The 20,787-nt window shown below is 42.5% G+C and overlaps 1 protein-coding gene across 4 annotated transcripts in view; it reads right to left on the reverse strand.

Annotated features, from left to right (window-relative positions):
• nrp1a (neuropilin 1a) overlaps window positions 1-20,787 on the reverse strand; it is a 195,539-nt gene that overhangs the window by 88,113 nt on the left and 86,639 nt on the right. For all 4 annotated transcript variants that reach the window (XM_072253978.1, XM_072253977.1, XM_072253976.1 and 1 more), the window contains one exon: window positions 1,067-1,222. In XM_072253978.1, the coding sequence (XP_072110079.1) occupies window positions 1,067-1,222 (156 nt within the window). The remainder of the gene's footprint in view (window positions 1-1,066; window positions 1,223-20,787) is intronic.

A 20,787-nucleotide genomic window follows, 5' to 3' on the forward strand; every position in this document is an offset into this window, starting at 1 on the left:
AGTGGGAAGTGGGAGGGATTTGGAATTCACTGCTTCCTGTTGTGTGCAAACATTCTTCCTCCAAACCCTTTAAATCACCTTCTTGAGATTAAAATTAGCTTTATTTGCCACATGTGCATCGAAACATTGAAATATAGAGTGAACTGCATCATTCATGTCACTGACCAACACAGTCAGAGGATGTGTTGGAGGTGGCTCACAAGCATGGCCATGCTTCCAGTGCCAACATGGCATGGCCACAAGTTACTAACCCTAACCCATATGTCTCTGGAAACCAGAGCACCTGGAGGAAACCCACGTGATCACAGGGAGAACATACAAATTCCTTACAGGCAGTGGTGGGGATTGAACCTCGATCACTAATCTTGGCACGGTAAAGCATTACGCTTACTGCTACACTAACTTGCCACTTGAATGTCTCCCACTGCTCTCAGGTTGACTTATCTATAGACAACTGCTTAAAGTTCACTTTTTCTACTATTGCCTCAATGCAGTAAAACTGGCCCTAGATCCTTCTTCCCAGGTTTGCCTTTGTTTTTTCCTATGACTCATATTGAATCATGATCACCTCTCCATAATACTCTCCACTGATAGTCCTTCCACTAGTCCAGCCACGTTCTCCAGAACTATATTCAGAATTGCTTCTCCTAATTTTATCAGGTTTGCTTCACTATAGCTAAAAGTGTTTCCTAAACTGCTGCTTTGCTACACTGTATCATCTATACCTTTTATGCTGTATTTCAGTTAATGATATTTCCTTCAATGTCTCTATCAAATTTTGGATGAGTATTGTCTTGTAAAGCACACTAGGGCATTATATGGAAGCAAGATGTTATTGAACAGGATTGCTTTTTTATTTTGACTTGCTGCTGGCAATATTTGGTTTAGTAGGGTCTGCAAGGAATGTCGTCGAACATGAGTGAATCCACATTTTCAAGATTAAACACTAGAGTCGCATGTGCTCCATATAATTGTACTCAGAATGCTGATGTGTTTGATATCTTCCAACAATGAATAAAGAAACCCATCCAAACTAAGTGATGACAATCACATAATTTATACTCACTTTCCGATAAGTTCTTCTGGACAATGGAATAGTTTGCTGAGAAGCCATCCCTAGCGATTGCTGTGTCTGTGTGCAGTGTTAACGACAAAATGCCTGTGATAGACTGAATGCGTTCGGGAGCAACTTGGCCGCAGTAGCGTCCTATATGAAGCCCAACTGAGAAGGTGAGAAAAAGACAAGAATAAACAAGAGTTCATGTTATAATTTTTCCCTGTGAATTAGAAAGTTCATCAGACACGAGAGATAACAATATTTGTACGAAAAATTGTCTTTCTTTATTTATCTGGTTACCAAGCACTAAAAAGAACACTTAGTGCCAAATCAAGCCATTCATCCAAATAAGGTTTGGTGTGCTCTTCACATCAGCTTCTTCCCACCTCTCCATCCAACCACATCAGCAAATCTTCTATTCTTTTTCTGTAGTGCAGTTATCTCGTTGAATTTATTCATATTTATTGTAACAATTTAGAGTTATGGTAAGCTCCATTCCTTTCACCCTCTAGGTAGAGGAATTCCCTTGAAATCTGTCATTTAGTGTATGAGGAGCTATCTTTATGGCCCATAACTACTCCTCCTTTCCACTTGAAGACTTCTTAGCATCCAAAGTAAATCAAACCTTTCACAAACTTAGCACTGTAAGTGATCTCTTGATCACTTGCTTTTCTCCTTCTAGAGAATTGTCTCAAACAGCCGTTACTGAATGTGAGAACAAACGTCTGGAACTATTTGAGAAACATGGGTACTTGATTAAGAAAGAAACTACTAGATGTTGGAGAATGAGGTTAAAATAGAACACAAAAAAGGTAATGTGATGGGTGGAGCATTTTTTTAAATCTCCTATGCTCATTGTTGGGATTTTATTTATTTTTAATAGTAAGTGTCAGAAGGGGGTGTCAACATCCTGAGAGAAAAGGTTGGTAAAGTTTCCAGGTACAGGGAATAGGGACTCATATTCTGTAGGAGGTTATCTTTGGTACTTTAGGCTGGGATGGGGAAGGAATTAAGAGTCCAGTGCTGCAAGAAGGAGCTTGGAATGTTAATGAGAGGGTGAGATTTATTTCCATGTGAGTTCAGATCTGAATACAAACGTACATGAAGAGAATATTTTTATTAGCATTTATTGCTCATCCTTAGTTGACATTGAGAATATGATGGTGAGCTGCTGCCGTCCTACTTGTAAAGGTAGTGTCACAGTGTTGTGAGCCTCTTCCCAGAATGACCACTAGAAGTCACCTCTGGAACCAGATTCAATTTCCCCTCCAGACTTTCACAAAGAACACTGAAGGCAAAATGATGGATGTAGGATGTATGATCGGTGAAGTAGGAAAAGATTGTCCAAGACTACAGGTGGGCGGAGTGTGGACAGATGGAATTAAATCCCAACATATAGATAGATAGATAGAGGGAAATTTGGTTTCGTTACAGCCGCACCAACCAAGAATGGAGCGTAAATATAGCAATACAAAAAAACCCAACAATCAAACAACAAAATGCAAACTATGCCAGATGGAAAATAAGTCCAGGACCAGTCTATTGGCTCAGGGTGTCTGACCCTCCACGGGAGGAGCTGCACGTTCGATGGCCACAGGCAGGAACGACCTCCCGTGCCGCCAAGTGTTGTATCACGGTGGAATGTGGCTGAAGTCCAACAGTAAAAAGTTCAATATCCAGTCTGCAAACACGTTCCTTGATCGTAATATACCCCGGATTGCACCATCCGTTGTTAACCAGATCAGTAAGCACCCAACTCCTTTACGCTTACTGCTCTCGGTGCACTTCCGGTCAGCCGGAACGGTATTACCCACCGAACTCCTCTTCTCCAAAAGTCTCTGTTGTCTCGACCCGGTCCTCTTTCCTTGGCTTTGTGATCCCCCTCTGCATCCTCTGTGTGTTTTCCTCCGGATTTCAGCAGGGGTGTCCGCCGCTCTGTTAGCTAAGCCAGCCGAGATTTGCTGGTCCGTGGAATACACAATGCGACCTTGCTTCTGTCCCACGTGGACATGAGGACACGCATTTGAGAAGTCAAATAGAGGTAGCATGCATACAGTAAACCTAAGGCACTGAAGTATGTTGATGAAAGGAGCAACCCTGGGATTCAAGCTCATAGTTCCCTGAAAGTGACAACTCAGGAGGAAAGAGTGGTGAAGAAGATATATAGCATACTTGTCTTCATAGGTCAGGATATGGAATATTAAAGTTGAGCTTGTTTTGCTTAGACCCCAATTGTGGTATTGTATGCAGTTTTGATCACCATACTATAGGAAGGGCATCATTGTGTTGGAGAGGGTGGCGAGGGGATTCACCAGGACGTTGCCTGGATTGGAAAACTTTAGTTATGAAGAGCGGTACAACTGCACCACTTAAGCAACGTTAGACAGACACTTAAATAAGCAATGCATAGAAAGATACAGACCTAGTGCTTGCAAATGAACTTAGTGGAGATCAACAAAAAGGCTAGCATCAAAGTGGTGGGCTGAATAGCACACTTCTGTTCTGTTCAACTCGATGACTCTAGAGTCAATGAATTATGCCAGTCAGGTGATTGGTAAAAGGATAAGAACAACTGGAATTACCATGTCAAATTTCCAATATTGTAGCAGTAAACACAGCAAAAAAATATTGCAGCTGCCACTTATTAGTTATCTATTCATATTAAATTCCATTTTTATGGAGGACAAGATCCAATACATAGGCCAAGGGGTGTGATGAAGTATCTCCCTATCATTACTGAGGTTGCTCTTCAGAAGGCATCAGATTCAGGAGGGAAAGCAGAATGTGAGTAAACAAATTATACAGTTTACACCTTCTAGAAAAAACTTTAATAAGTGAAATTGTCTGGTGAGTAATACACTAGTAATCAGTTTGAGGCTGTGGACAATAGACATTTCTCTCAAGGTTAGTAAAACAGGATAGACTCACAATCCTTCAAAGTGTATTTGCAAATGAAAATAGTGGCTAGAGGTACAGTCATGTATTGATTATCAATGGCACAGTCATGTTCAAAATTCTCTTGGAGAGCAAGCACTCTGGACATCAGTAGAGTGCTGCTGTTGAGGTAAGCTAGGGAAAGAAGGACAATCAAATGGTGCATCATCTGTGATCTCCCCCTAATGCATACTCCAGGGAATTTTGCAGAGAGACAACACAAGTGTGAAGTGGCATGTTTCCATGATGTAACCTCAAGCAATACACACAAAATGCTGGTGAAACTCAACAGGTCAGGCAGCATTTATTAAAATGAATAAAAGTTGATGTCTGGGCTGAGACCATTCACCAGGGCTAGAAAGGAAGGGAAAAGACACTAGAATAATAAGGTAGGGGAAGGGGACGGAGGAGAAGCTAGAAGATGATAGGTGAATTCAGGTGGGTGGGAAAGGTAAAGAGCTGGAGAAGAAGGAATCTGATAGGAGAAGAAGAAGAGAGTGGAACATGGGAGAAAAGGAAAATGGAGGGGCACCAGGGGGAGATGATAGGCAGGAGAAGAGGTAAGAGGCCAGAGTGGGGAATAGAAGAAGAAGGAAGGGGGAGGGGAAAAAGAAAAAGAAGTTACTTGAAGGAGAATCAATGTTCATCCCATCAGGTTGGAGGCTACTTAGTTGGAAAATGAGGTGTTGTTCCTCCACCCTGAGAGTGGCATCATCATGGCAGAATTAAAATTGTTAGGCATTGGAAAATTCCATTTTTAGCAGATGGAGTGGAGGTGCTTGACAAAGCGGTCCTCCAGTTTACATCAGGCCTCACCTGTGTAGAGGAGGCCACATTGGGATCAATGGATATAATAGATGACCCTAACAGATTCACATCTGAAGTGTTGCCTCACCTGAAAGGACTGTTTGGGGCCCTGAATGGAGATGAGGAACGAGGTGAGTAGGCAGCTGTAGCATTTCTGTTGCTTGCAGGGATATATGCCAGGAGGGATATTAGTGGGGAGGGATGAATGGACAAGGGAATCATGGAGGAAGTGATCCCTGCAGAAAGTGGAGAGTGGGAAGGAGGGGTAAGTAACAATGTGTTTGGCTGGTAGGATCCTGTTGAAGATGGCGGAAGTTGTGGAGAATGATGTGTTGGATGAGGTAGCTCATACGGTGGTAAGTGAGGACTGGAGAAACTCTATCTCTTTTAAGATGGGATAAACACAGATGTCCAGATAATAGAGGAGATGCAGTTGAGGCCAGCATCAATAGTGGAGAAAGAGAAACCCTGTTCTTTGCAGAGGGAGGATATTTCTGATGTCCTGGAAAGGGCATTTTTACAGGATACAGAGTGGGAAGAAGAAAAGTCAAGATAGCTATAGGTTTATAAACATAATCTCTCTATGATTCTAATACATTGGCAGATGAGTGAAAATAATCATGTGCCACACCCCTAATCAGGAACTGGAATTTTGTGCATAATGTGGTAGAAAAAAAATTGTCAGTTGAAGTCCTAGAACTTCACCATTCATTGCAGAGGTCCTAGGAAATTAGAAGAGCAACGTTCCCTTTACATTTTTTTTACAGCTGTGCAGACCAACCATTGCCCTAAGCAGAAAATTTTTACCCAGCCTGAAAGTTAAACATTTTTTTTGTAATCTGCACATCAAACAATCACAACCCACAACTCACAACACAAGCAAACGATGTCAGGCAGTCAAAACAACTGACAGGCACAATGGCTAAAGTAAAATGTTTTGATGAGACGGCATTGGCGTTCAGCGGGCCTGTGGTTTGTTAACAATGAGCTACCAACTTCCTTCCTGTGTTTATTGTTACAATTTGTAACAGTGTTGTAACTTGAAACACTGACAATGTAAATATCTTGAAGCTCTAAAATGTTTCAAATTATAGGTTGTGGTACATTTATTATTTACAAAATTTATGGATTATAATCATAATTGCATAACATTACAGTGTATTTCACAATTATATTAACATAGATTTCAAAATTATATTAGAATAATTGCAAAATTACATTAACATTATATAAAAGGAAATTCCAGCTGTGTGGCAACAAAGGATATGTGCGCGGAAGCTTTTAAGTTACTGTGTGGTCGTGCACCCACACAGCTTGGAGTGAACAGTGAAGAAGAGTGTACTTAAAATCATTGCACTCTAGAAGCCCTCATATAAAGCACAAAGGAATGCTTTTATGAATGTTTTTTTCAGCAAGAAAATTTTCCAATAATGCAGTGCAGGCTAAAAACTATCAATTTCTCTTTTTGTTTCGTTCACAGTAAAGGCGCCACCTGAAAGGTTTATGGGTTTTTGAAAGATTTTACCTGGTCTACAAGAATATACGCGCAATGCTCGTTGAAAAGGGCAATATGAATACTCATGTTGTGGGCAACTTTCAAGACTCAGGAGAAGCTATGTCATATCAGAGCAGCACAATGAAGGCTACCAAGGACAGGCTCCAAAGAGCAAAGCTGCCTTGGAGATTCAGAGCTGCAGAAAAACAAACACTGATAGTTCTGGTCACGTACCGTTCTGCTTGGAAAGCGCTGCATGGAAGTTCATTAAAATACCTTTGAATTCTAATCCTCCCCCCCTTTTACCAGTAAAAAGGCTTAGATTAAAGATTCTTCAGTAGTACTCAATTTAAGTGAAAGTTGCTCTAATTTCTTAATTGGGATTTGAAATTACGAAGCTAGCCAGTAGGATAAGTTTAATTTATTTTCTTATGGTATGCGGTAAAACCAGGTGGAAAGCAGAACTTTTAAGAAGAATTGTATGGCTTAAGATTACACAACCTTTGCCACCCTGAATCGGCCTTGTGCACTTAAAGCAGTCTGCACGTTCCACAGCAGAAAGTGAAGCATAGAAGTTACTATATACAAGAATTATCACACGATTGCTGAATATGCTTTGATGAGATAGTCATGTGACATGCCTTTGCCCAATGCTTTGGCACAGACATTAACAGTTTAAAAGGTCTAATTAAGCCCACATTTAGGAATGTGTGTGTGTGTGTGTGTGTGTGTGTGTGTGTGTGTGTGTGTGTGTGTGTGTGTGTGTGTGCGTGTGTGTGTGGTGTGTGTGTGTGTGTGTGCATGTTGGGGGGGTGGAGGGTTCAGGGTGGTATTTGCAGGATTTCCTTTAAGAGTGGGGGAGTGGGGGAGAATAATCAGTGATGGGGTGTTATTCAGTGCTTGACCATCTATGGAGACAGGGGGGTGTGAGCTGGGTGAGGGTGTCAGAGTGAGAGTCAGGCTAGGAGACTGCTGCAGTGGGAAATCAATCAGTTTGAGATCTGTGGGCCAAAGAGAAACCATGTTAAAAATAGACTGCTTAAAGAAGACCTACTTAAGCTGATTCCCAGCGATAATCAGAGTCAGTGGGATCTGCTCCTTGCAAAGATAAAGCAGTCCTCAAAAGCTATGAAAGCCAGCTTCTGCACGAACATACTGAATCATCTGTAACTCACTTTGGAATTGACTATGACGGCTGAAGTGGTTTCCAGATGAGCACTGCATGCTTTTACGCTGAGCTTTCCCTGTCTAAATGCTTCCAATGCATTGAGAACCTGGAAGGAAATTTGCTCTTTATGAGACGTGCAGTATGCCTGCAATTTTCCTTTATGGTCGATTTTTCATTGAAGTTGAATCACATCGCACTCAAGAACACGGCTGACCTGATTTCTTGCATCTTTTGTTCTGAGTACCATCTTGTTTTTATCATCTGAGCTCACATTAAATAATATGAGCCACCAGGAGCTTGTGAAAAGTAGCATTTCTGAAAGCAATACTGTGATAATACTGTCAGGAACCCTGCTAGACTAACCAGTCACCAACTATTCTGGTCATTATTGTGCATTTGAGGTGATTGCAGGAGCCCCTAGGGAAATCCCAGGGCAGAGCCAGCAGAATACAAGTCATAACTATTTGGTTTTATTGCACTCATGGGCTGCATCAGACTAAATTTCTTCAGGCAATCTGTAACCATGATTGTCTGCATTTTCTTTTATTGAAAGCCTGTGAATGCACTGGACTGGAGAAATTATTATAATGATAAGATATGATTCCATATTAAAATAACAGCTTATCTTGCCATTCTTAGATTCTGTTGTTTTGTTTGATCCTTCCTATTAACTTATTTGCATTATTTTGTGATTTAGAACCATATTTCTTCTTAATTTCTCCTTAATCAATATATTTTCAGACACAGCTAAAGATATCCAATTACATTAAAATAATGATGTATGCCAATTTATTGTCACATCCCTAAGCTCAGCTATTTCATAATCTCCTTATAACAGCTAGTGAAACCCACGCATTGTTACTCCATAGCCTGTCTTAGCCTACTCATCCTCACACAATTGTGAAAAAAATCATTTCGACAAGCTGCTTTAACAAATGAGGCATTACAAAGTACCCGCACTGCTCGCTTCTGCCTCCTACCCAAGCTGCACAAACCTGACTATCTAGGCAGGCCCATTGTCGCTGCCTACTCCTGCCACACTGAACTTGTGTCCTCATACCTCAACTCACTCTATCCTCCTTGATTCAGTTCTTTCCCAACTACATCCATAACACTTCAGTCCCTTTACATCCACATCCAAAGAACTAACCAGTTCCCTTCCACCACCACCTTCCACCATCTGGTAGAACTGGCCCTCAGTCTCAACCACTTTTCCTTTGGCCCCTCCCACTTTCTCTAGACTCAAGCGGTAGCCATGGGCCCCAGCTATGTCTGCCTTTTTGTTGGCTACGTAGAACAGGCCATGCTCCAAGCCTTCCCCAGTAATGCTCCCCAACTCTTCCAATGCTACATTGAAGACTAAATTGGTGCTGCTTCATGCACCCATGCTGAGTTCGTCAATTTCCTCAACTTTGCCTCCAAATTCTACCCTGCCTTTAAATTCACATGGTCCATTTCTGACTCCTCACTCCCCTTTGTCGAAATTGCTGTTTCATCTCTGGAAACAAACTGTCAATGAACATCTTTTATAAACCTACCGATTCTCACGGCTATTTTGGCTATACCTCTTCCCACCCTGTTTCCTGTAAAAATGCTATTCCGTTTTCTCAGTTTCTTTGTCCCCACCACATCTGTTCCCACGATGAGGCTTTCGCTTCCAGGGCATCAGAGATGTCCTCCTTCATCAAAGAATGTGGTTTCCCTTCTTTCATCATTGATGCTGTCCTCATCTGCATCTCCTCTGTTTCCCAAACAGTCACGTTCCCCATCTTCCCACAGCCTTAGCAGTGATAGGGAGTTCCTCTTACCCATATCTATCCAAAGGGCCTCCAAATCATTCTCCACCATCACCAAAGGAATCCTACCACCAACATACCTTTACCCCACCTGCCTTCTGCCAGGGCCACTGCCTCCGTGATTTCCTTGTCCATTCACCCCTCCCCACTAATCTTCCTCCCAGCACTTATCCCTGCAAACAGCCAAAGTGCTACAACTGCCCATTCACCTCCTCCCTCACCTCCATTTAGCATCCCAGACAGTCCTGCCAGGTGAGGCACACTTCACCTGTGAATCTGCCGGGGTCATTTATTGTGCCTGGTTCTCCTGATGTCACCTCCTCTACATCGGTGAGACCCATTGTAAATTGAGGGACTGCTTTGTCGAGCTTCTCCGCTCCTCTGCCAAAAGTGAACCTCCCAGTGGCCAACCTTTTTGATTCTGACTCGCATTCCCGTTTCGACATGTCAATCTATGGCCAGCTCTTGTGCAATGATGAGGCCATCCTCAGAGCAGAGGAGCAACACTTAATGTTCTGTCTGGGTAGCCTCCAACCTGACGGCATCAATATCGATTTCTCCTTCCGGTAAAACAAATACCCTCCCCCCTCCCCTCTTCTTCTATTTCCCAATCTGGCCTCCTACCTCTTCTCACATGCCGTTCACCTCTCCCTGGGTCCTCTCCTCCTTCCCTTTCTCCTCTCCTATCAGATTCCAGTCCTGTGGAGTGGTCTTAGCTCGAAACACCCCCTGCTCGTTTCCATGGATGTTGCCTGACCTGCTGATATCCTCCAGCATTTTGTGTGTATTACAAGGTAGTGGACGGAAATGGTAAAATAGATAGATGCAAGGGCTTTATGTCCTCTTACTGAATGGGTCCTTAAGGTTGTCATAACCGAGGGTGGTAATAGGGACAAGCACCCAATGGCATGCGCCTCAAATAGCCCCTGACAACCAAGTCCAGCTCCTGGCCTTCACATGTGGCTTAGCTACTAAACTCGGCGGAACCATTTCTGCTGACAGGAGAAGGAGTAAAGGTGGGTTACTGGCACCTTAAAACCAGTTGCTTCAGGCGGGTGGGGCTCGTTAGCCGTGGTTGGCAGTTCATCTAGGGGAAGCAAAACTCCGATCTCAAACCTCTGCTGCCTTGCAGCTATACCCACTCATGCGGAGGGCTTTGGGAGTAAATCCTGAGGGAAAAAATCTGGGGCTGGAGGCCCTAAGGCAGCCCTACATTGAGTTCAACACTGACTGGCAACTCCTGCGACGCTGCTGGTACCAAACTGTATCGGTCTCTGCCGTTCCTTTGGGTTCATTAGTTGTGCGGAGAGGGGGAGGTTGCTACATGGACAACAGTTTGCTCTCCATATCGTACTGCCCAGGCTTGCGTATCCAGACAGCTAGGGTGCAACACCCATGGACAACTCTGACCGACTAACTCGGCACTCACCTCACCTCACTGAATGGTAGAATAACACAAAGGGACATTTTAAAAAAGAAATTACTCCTGTTTTCTTGAAAGGCAGGAAAATATACTACAAGGTCAAAGTAGCGCAAACCCTTTGGTGTTCTTCTTGAATAACTACAAAGGAAAGCAGAAAAGAAGAGCATAAACTCTCATGGGGCCAAGATATTCTGGCTGTGACCAGTATGCCATAAAGCCATAAGACATCAGAGCAGAATTAGGCCATTCAGTCCATTGAGTCTGTTCAACCGTTCTATCAAGGCTGATTTTCATCCCTCTCAACCCCATTCTGCTGGCTGTTTTCTCTCCATAACTCATGATTCCACAGATTCATCACCCCCTAGTCAAAGAAATTCCTCCTCATTTTCATTCTAAAGGGCCGCCCTTCTATTTTGACTCTGTGCCCTCTGGTCCCCACTATCGGAAACATCCTCTCCACATCCACTCTATCTAGACCTTTCAATATTGATATATTTTTATGAGATACCGCTTCATTATTCTAAACTCCAGCGAGTACAGGTCCAGAGCCATCAAACCCTCCTCATATATTAACTCTTTCATTCCTGGGATCTTTCTCATGAACCTCCTCTGGAACTGCTCACAATACTCCAGAGGGGAGATTCAAACAAGAGGACATGAGTTGAGAGTTACAGGGCAAAAGTTTAAGGGTAACATGAGGGGGAACTTCTTTACTCAGAGAGTGTTAGCTGTGTGGAACGAGCTTCCAGCAGAAGTGGTTGCGGCAGGTTCGATGTTGTCGTTTAAAGTTAAATTGGACAGCTATATGGATAGGAAAGGAATGGAGGGTTATGGGCTGAGTGCAGGTCGGTGGGACTAGGTGAGAGTAAGAATTCGGCACGGACTAGAAGGGCCGAAATGGCCTGTTTCCATGCTGTAATTGTTATATGGTTATAAGCAGGGAGTCACTACTTGATTCTGAGAGGTCAATTAAACATTTATTTCAAAAATGAAATAACACAGATGAGAGAGAAAGGTGCCTTAAGGCCACTTCAATAATGAATTAGGTACAACTCATCTGTGTTGCACAAGGCCACAATGCCTGTCATGGTGATAGAACATAGAACCTGGAACAGTACAGCACAGAAACAGGCCCTTCGGCCCAAAATGCTGTGACAAACTCATTAAACCAGTAATTAATTTTTCCATGTTTCCATGCAAAGAGATTATTCAGCATGGCGTAAGACCTGACAGAGACCTGTGGTATCAGACCACAGTGGGTCAAGAGAGCTGGGGGGCAAGGGGGAAGTGAGCATTCATTCACAAGCCACACCAGCCACACAGTTGATTGTATATCATCAGCATGCCTTGGGCACCAGAGTACACGGCAGGTCTGGTTTTAATTCTTCTATGTGTTGAATAATATGCTCTGTGTTATCAAGTTAAGAAATGGCAATTAGGAGTGACAGCCTTAACCCACTGTCAGACGGTGCATGGTGTCAATCCAAGACACCACCATGCCTAGCAGCTCATGTGTCTCAGGAGCTCCTCGGGGGTCCTATAAAGCAATCCTAAGAGCTATAAATTAGAAATCAACTATAAAGGACATGGGTTTGAAAGTATTACAGAGGAAGCTCTCCGCTGCACTAAGTGTCAGTGCAATTAGACAAATGTAATGATGCAAATCCCAGAAAGTGTTCTGGACGAGGAGTGGTCATAAAAGATGCATCTTGGCTTTTATTACCCAGGAAGCTTCATTTTAGAAAAGAAAGTGGTAAAAAGAGAAGGCAACGAGAATGTTTATTCCTACCTCTTTTAAAACCAGCGTAAATCCAACCTTTAAAGGCCAGTATAAACTTGTTGGCCATTGAAGTATCAGAATTCAAGGTGGCTGTAAATGCAGCAGTTCTAACCTCTGAGCATCCAGCCGCTGGATTCAAAGGACCAGACCTTGAATTTTGCCTGTTTGCTTTTGTTCTATAAAGCTTTAATGCTCACGCCAGCTGGGATCCCCCACATGATAAACGTGCCTGGTATCAGTGCCTAGCAGAAATCTTAGGTGGAGCGAAGTACTGTTAACAGATTAAAGAAGGCCCTGACAATATTTTCCAGAGGGAAATAAATTAGAGTTAATTAGAATTTGGCAGTATTTGGGGGCTTTGGAATCCCATGAGGAATTCCTCTTTGCTATTATCTGCTTGGCCTGAAAATGGTCTTTTGGTGGAATTCCCAGTTCCTGAACAGCTGCCTCTCTCTGGCTCCACCCACTGAGCACCCGCCATTTCACAGCTTTAGTTTCCACACTTAGTTCCTTTCTGACACGCCTCTGTCCACTTCAAGAATCTTGGTGTTACCGGAGTCTCCCATCCAAACTTTCTTTGGACTGACACTGGCACAAGAAACAATCTAGGTTGGGTTCCATGCAGATCTACAGCCCAGGGTCAGCTAGACATAGACATACTTTATTGATCCCGAGGGAAATTGAGTTTAATGTTACAGCTGCTGTACCATTATTACCCTGTGATGTTTGGCAGCTGGGATGCTGTGTATTTTACTAATTATCTGTTCAAGTGAAAGAAATTTCAGTCTATGGTAGTTTTATACATGTGAATGTCATTGTTTATTTGCTTATATTTTGCAATTAGATCCATGTGCAGGTACCAGTTATTAGGTACGACCACGGAAACATTTTCCTCCAAGTTTGGCAAGTATGACGTATGTCATTCAAAAGATGACATTCAAAATAGCCAACTGTTTTTTCAGAGCCCTTGTGGCATTACTTTTTTACATGGTTCCTATCTTACTCAATAGTAAAAACATTTACTACAAAGCCATCTTCTTGAACCTTGTCAAACCTTAATGATGTTAGGGATACATTTTTTACGCAGAGAGTGGTGAGTGCATGGAATGGGCTGCTGGCGACGGTGGTGGAGGCGGATATGATAGGGGAGACTCCTGGATGGCTACATGGAGCTTAGAAAAATAGAGGGCTATGGGTAATCCTAGGTAATTTCTCAGGTAAGGACATGTTTGGCACAGCTTTGTGGGCCGAAGGGCCTATATTGTGCTGTAGGTTTTCTATGTTTCTATGTTTTACAGGCCAAGGCTCTTTTTATATAAAAGTACATACCCTAAAATGTGGCAGAGGATAATCATGATTACTGAGAATATGTCTAATCTTTGCATAGGAAGACTTTTTGGTCTATGAGGCTACATTGTCCATTGAATGTAGGACCTTGAGAGGTCCCTGGCAGATAAGATAAAGAAGAAATCTAAAACATTCCGTAAGTATATTAAGTGTAAAAGGGTAGCTAGGGAGAGAGTAGAACCCATAGGATCTGCATGGTCATCTATGTGTCATCCATGTGAAGTGGGAAAGGCCTTGAATTAATACTTCTGGACTGTATTTACCATGGTGAAGGAGATGGAAGCTAGTGAGCTCAGGGAACTCTAATACCTGTGAGCATAGCCAAATTTCAAAGGAGGAACGTCTTGACCCGAAACATCCACTGTTCATTTCCATGGATGCTGCCTGAGCTGCTGAGTTCCTCTAGCATCTTGTGTATGTTACAAAGGAGGAGATGTTAGAGATCTTAAAAAGCATAAAGGTGGATGAATCCCAACATATCCAAGGATGTTCTGGGAAGCAAGGGAGAAAATTATTTGAGCCTTAGTAGAGATGTTAGTAGTAGTATGTAGTATGAAGTATTGAACTTAGTAGTATGTTCAACTAATGAGGTACTGAGAAGATTGGAAGATGGCTAAGGTCGTGTCTTTACCTAAGAAAGGCATCAGGGATAAGCCAGGGAACCTTCAGTGGTGGGAAAATTATTGGATGGGATCCTGAGAGACAGAATTTGTTTGGAAAGCCAAGGACTGATTCGGGATAGTCAACATGGCTTTGAGTGTGGAAAATCTGAGTCTTTTGAAGAGGTGACCAAAAAAAACGGATGAGGATAAGATTTTAGATGTTGTCTACATGGATTTTAGCAAAGTGTAGGGTATTCCACATGGGATCTGGGATGAGTTCATCAAAAGGATACAGTTAGATGGTTGTTTTTTTTAGATGAGAGGCCTATGTGCAATAGGGAACAGAGATGGGTGCTTTTTTGTTTGTCATACATATTAATGAATGTGCAGATGGAAAGATTCGTAATTTTGCAGATGACCCCTAATTAGAGGTGTGGTGGATAGTGAGGAAGATTGTCTAAAGCTGGAATGATATGTAGGGCAACTGGAAGAAATAATTCACATTGTACATTGAATTGGATAAGGGTAGATGGCCATTAAAGATGTTATTGCATCCACCAATCAGAAGGGTGGAGAATTGTACTAAACCATAGCAACATACACAGAATGCGGGAGAAACGCAACAGGTCAGGCAGCATCCATGGGGAAGAATAAACAGTCAATATTTTGGGTGGAGACCGTGTATCAGGACTGGAAAGGAAGGGGAAAGAAGCCAGAATAAGAAGGTTGAGGGAGGGGGAGGGGGAGGAGTCAAAGCTGGAGACCTTGGAGAGCGCATGTGGTGGATTATAAGCATATTGCAGCCCAGCAGCAAATATAACAGTTTTATCGTTAGCAGGTCTTTGCATTGCCACTTGAGCAGGGAGGAATCCTTTTTTAAAAAAATTTCTTTAACAGCTTTAGCTCTGTTAGAAGATGGCTACAGTTTCATAGATAGGAGGGCTTGCTTTTCAGCTATTACTTAATATGTGCAATCTGGAGTCCAGCCTGAGGAAACAGCTTTATGTAAGGTGGAGGTAACCTAGAGAAGTTCATGCAGACCTACCAAGTTGGACAGCTGTGAAAGCCTGGGTCGAAATGCTGAATGACAAATAGAAGAAGATGCATGTGGGGAAGCAGAGGAACAAAAGGAGCAGTTCAAACACAGCCAAGTTAGCTCAGGGGTAGCAAGTGAAGGGACAACAAAATGCACGTGTTGCCGATTGGAAATTATTCCTACAAACCGTGTGTGATGAGGAAAATATTACAAGTCTGCGGAATGCTTGTGATGGGACCTACAGGGTCAGACTCCTATTGCCATGTCAACATGATGTACTTGCTCCCAAGTTGAGCCAAGCCAAAGCAAACCATCGGTCCTGAAGTGGAGCAGCTAAATCAATGAACCATGTGCTGTTCATGCATCACAAGACCATGGTGAAGCCAACTGGAAGGTGCTCTGCGAAGCCTGTGGGCCCACAGAATCAAGTGTTATACGAGGTAGATTTCGTTATGGAGACCAGAAAGATCTCACACTTGCATATTTGGGAGTAGAAGGCTGGCAGCTGAGACTGATGGAGGTACTACGTGACAAGAGAGTAGATGTTCAACCACTCAATTCACTCATGAATATGCAGATAATAATTACAGAATAGGGAAACCAAAGGTGCAAGAATGTGCAGGCAAACAAGTGGAGGCTACCTAACCAGGTCACTGTTATGGGGCACAAGAGTCTGCAGGTGCTGGAATCTGGAGCAATAAGTTACCGTCTGGAGAAACTCAAACGCTTGTGCAGCATCTGTCAGAAAATAAGATCTGTCAGTGCTTTGGGTTGAGACTGCATCAGGTTGAAAGTGGTATTTGTTGCTAAGGGATACAGAGACAGAGAAGATGAAAATCATATCATGTTGTTGCCAGATACAGAAGAAGGCAGGGTCATTGGACATCCACCACACCATAAATCGTGAGACGTCACAATGAAAAAACGATGTTTCACATCATGGAAATAGACAAGGAGCCAGATTCCAAGGGTAATTCTAGAGAACTTTGTGTTAAAGTAAACACACAGTGATTGGACAGTTACTTTAATGTTAAATTTCCCTTCTTTTCATTATTATGAGATGTAATTAATACAAGTAATGTCTGCCGGTGCCACTTTAAGAATTGTAACATGTAACTAGGTTTTCTCTATGGCATTGACACAATTATTCAGTGGATAGCTTGCCATAAAGTCCATTTGTCTGCTTGTGCAAAAGCTGTTTGTCTCTTTAGATTCAAACTTTACATGGAATACTGCTTTCCAAGATGTAACTCCTTGTTGGTTTAAATTACCACAGTCTTCAGGTATCTCAGCGAGAGCTACTGAGACAAGAATCACAAACAGAAATCGCTCAGCACCATTCCTCACCTTCAGAGAAAAATACTTAACATTCCTCTTGGCCACCAAAGGAGAAAAACGTCACCTCACCTGCCCTACCATTTCCTCACCTTCCTGAAATTGGTATTCTGCACTGGCACATGGAGGTTCACCCTGACAAATCGTCATCCGGTTGAGAAGGAGGCTGAGCCAATTCCTCCTCTTTCTCATCTAGCTCCTCATGTTTTTTCATTCTCCTGTCATTGTGAGGAACCAGCTCTCAGACCATTAATTGATTCTCCATCATTGTCTACTCTTTCACTGAGATTCCAGTCCTGCCATTGACTTTTCCTCCTTCTCCTCTGGTACATATCTCCATCTGTTTTCCATCAGCTCTTTCCCACTGCCACATCATCTCCACCTTTATTTGGCTACTGCCAAGACCCTCTAACCTAAACATTAGACTTCATTTATACATTAAGCTCTCATATGCAAAATTTTTAATGCAAAACATAATTAGTTACATGGTAAAAAACTAATTGTAAGTTGCTGCAGTACATTTTCTTCCTGTAGGTGGCTCAACAGGGAATGCAGAAGATTATACAGATAATCTTCTGGAGAAACTCAGCAAATCAAGCAGTGTCTACAGGAGGAAAGGAATTGTCAACATTTCAGGACAAATCGATGCATCAGTCCTAATGCAAGGTTTCAACCCAAAAACACTGCCAATTCCTTTTCCCAATGGATGCTGTTTGACCTGCTGAATTCCTCCAGCAGATTGTTGCTTCAGATTCCAGCATGTGCAGTCTCTTGAGTCGCTGCTTAGATTTTAGAAGCCCTATTCTGTTACCAGCCAAGTGTTATCCTGGTGATCTGCAGAGGTGTGGAGCGATAATTTACTTTACACAATTTTCATTAACTTACTTGTATTCATTATTAATCATCTATCCACTCCTGACAATAGCCTTCCCCTTACTTTCTCCTGTTTTTTTAACCCTAGCAAAGGAGCTGGTAGAATTTGGTAAGGTGGACAATATATTTGGTGAGGTGGAAAATATACTCCTAGCATTTCTGTTATGTCTCAAATCAATGAAAAATGATCACATTCTCATTCTGCTTTCTTTTTACTACCTCAATGTACAGTCCTTATGTATGGTAAGGTCTACATGGATAACTAGCAAACAAAAGTGTTTCCACAGTATCTTGGTGCACATGATGGCAATAAACCAATGTTATCAATTCCCCCCACCATGCTGCAGTAATATTAGGGGGGAGAAATGATATTTAACTTGGGCTAGTTGTGAGCACAAATGTAGTTTTCATTGAGAAGGGGACTAATTCCCCAGGAATCTCAGTACTGTCAGTGATTCTTCAATCAGTTCTTTTAATCTTCAAAGCACATCATCAGTAAAGACATAGCAAAAAAGTGGCAGATGGAATACAGTGTTGGGAAATGTACGTTAATGCATTTTGATAAAAGGAACAACAGTGCAGACTATTATCTAAATGGAGAGAAGGTTCAAACATCAGAGGTACAAAGAGAATTAGGAGTCCTCGTGCAAGATTTCCAGAAGGTTAACTCACAGTTTGAGTCTGTGGTAAAATAGGCCAAAGTCAGCATGGTTTTCTTAAGGGAAAATCTTACTTGACTAATCTGTTGAAATTATATGAGAAAATAGCAGACAAGATAAACAAGGGAGGGCCAATGGACATCATTTACTTGGATTTTCACAATGCCTTTGACAAGGTGCTTAACAAGATAAGAGTCAGTGGTGTTATAGGAGGGATACTGGCATGGACAGAAGACTGGAAGGAGGCAAAGGGTCAGAAAAAAGTGCCTGTTCTGGTTGGTTGCTAGTGACAAGTGGTGTTCTGGGGGGGATCAGTACTGGGATCCCTTCTTTTCTTGTTATATATCAACGACTTGTATGATGGAATTGATGGGACTGTGGCTAAATTTGCAGATGATACAAAGATAGGTAGAGAGGCAGATAGTGTTGAGGAGGCAGAAAATCTTCAGAAGGACTTGGACAGAATGGGAGAACGGGCAAAGAATTGGCGGATGGAATATAGTGTAGGGAACTGTATTACCATGCACTTTGGTAGAAGAAATAAAAACATAGAATATTCTCCAAATGTGCAGAAAATTCAAAAATCAGAGGTACAAAGGGACTTGGGAGTACTTGTGCAGGATTCCCTAAGGGTTAACTTGCAGGTTGAGTCGGTGGTAAGGAAAGCAAAATCAATGTTAGCATTCATTTCAAGAGGACTAGAATAAAAGAGGAAGAATGTGATGTTGAAGCTTTATAAGGCATTGTTTGGTCTGCATATGGATTATTGTGAGCAACTTTGGGACCCTTATCTAAGAAAATACGTGCTGGCATTTGAGGTCCAGAGGAAGTTCACGAAAATGATTCCAGGAATGAAAGGGTTAATATATGAGAAGTGTTTGTTGACTCTGGGCCTGTACTCACCTGAGTTTAGAAGATTGGGGGGGGGGTAGGGAGGGATTTCATTGAAACCTATTGAACATTGAAAGGACTGGACAGAGTAGAAGTGGAGAGGATGTTTCCAATAGTGAGTAAGTCTAGGACCAGAGGGCACAGCTGCAGAATAGAGGGACATCCATTTAGAACAGAGATGAGAAGGAATTTCTTCAGCTAGAGTGTGGCGAATCTGTGGAATTCATTGCCATGGACGGCTGTGGAGGCCAAGTCACTGATTACACTTAAAGCAGAGGTTGATAGGTTCTTGGTTAGTCAGGGTGTCAAAGGTTATGGGAAGAAGGTAGGAGAATGGCGGAGCAGACTTGATTGGCCAAGTGACCTAATTCTGTGCCTGTGTCTTATGGTCTTAAAAATAAAGTTCAGAACTACTGACTGTTGTGTATTAAAACTAAAAATCCTGGGAATGTTCAGAAGATTGAACAAGATTTGTGGAAAGAGAAATTCTTAACATTGCTGACAAAGAATTCTTCTGGAGAAACCACTGGGAGCAAATGTGACAGGTCGAGGCCCTGCCAATATGCAGTAAAGCACTGCTTCAAGGTTGTAATTCTTGGAAGAGAAGCGACAGTATAGTCTAGACTAAATGAACATCAAAAAATGCTGCAGACTGTAAATCTGAAATAAAAATTGAAAATGTTGGAAACACTCAGGAGGTCAAGCAGCATCTGTAGAAGGAGAAACAATTAACATTTCAGATCCAGGGTCCTTATCGTTGACAACCATATCCAGCTGTAGTAGTCTTTCCGAAAAGAAAATCTGCCATCTTCACCTTGTCTGTCCTGTGTGTGACTCCAAACCCATCAATGTGATTGCTAATTGTCTCCTCATTTTCAATTGGCTGGCACTAGGGCAGGAATGGATTCTCAATATTCCTGGATTTCAGTGCTTTAAAAGGGATAGAGAGGACAGAAAAAGGGGAGGAGGGGTGGCATTACTGGTCAGGGATACTATTACAGCTACAGAAAGGGTGGGTAATGTAGCAGGATCCTCTTTTGAGTCAATATGGGTGGAAGTCAGGAACAGGAAGGGAGCAGTTTCTCTATTGGGGGTATTCTATAGGCCCCCTGGTAGCAGCAGAGATACAGAGGAGCAGATTGGGAAGCAGATTTTGGAAAGGTACAAAAATAACAGGGTTGTTATCATGGGTAACTTTAACTTCCCTAATATTGATTGGCACCTGATTAGTTCCAAGGGTTTAGATGGGGCAGAGTTTGTTAAGTGTGTCCAGGACGGATTCCTGTCACAGTATGTGGACAGGCTGACCGGGGGAATGCCATACTAGATCTCGTACTAGGTAATGAACTGGGTCAGGTCGCAGATCTCTCAGTGGGTGAGCATCTGGGGGACAGTGACCACCGCTCCCTGGCCTTTAGCATTATCATGGAAAAGGATAGAATCAGAGAGCACAGAAAAATTTTTAATTGGGGAAAGGCAAATTATGAGGCTATAAGGCTAGAACTTGCGGGTGTGAATTGGGATGATGTTTTGCAGGGAAATGTACTATGGACATGTGGTCAATGTTTAGAGATCTCTTGCGTG

Source organism: Mobula birostris, chromosome 3 (genome assembly GCF_030028105.1).
Source record: "Mobula birostris isolate sMobBir1 chromosome 3, sMobBir1.hap1, whole genome shotgun sequence".
Taxonomy (NCBI): Eukaryota; Metazoa; Chordata; class Chondrichthyes; order Myliobatiformes; family Myliobatidae; genus Mobula; species Mobula birostris.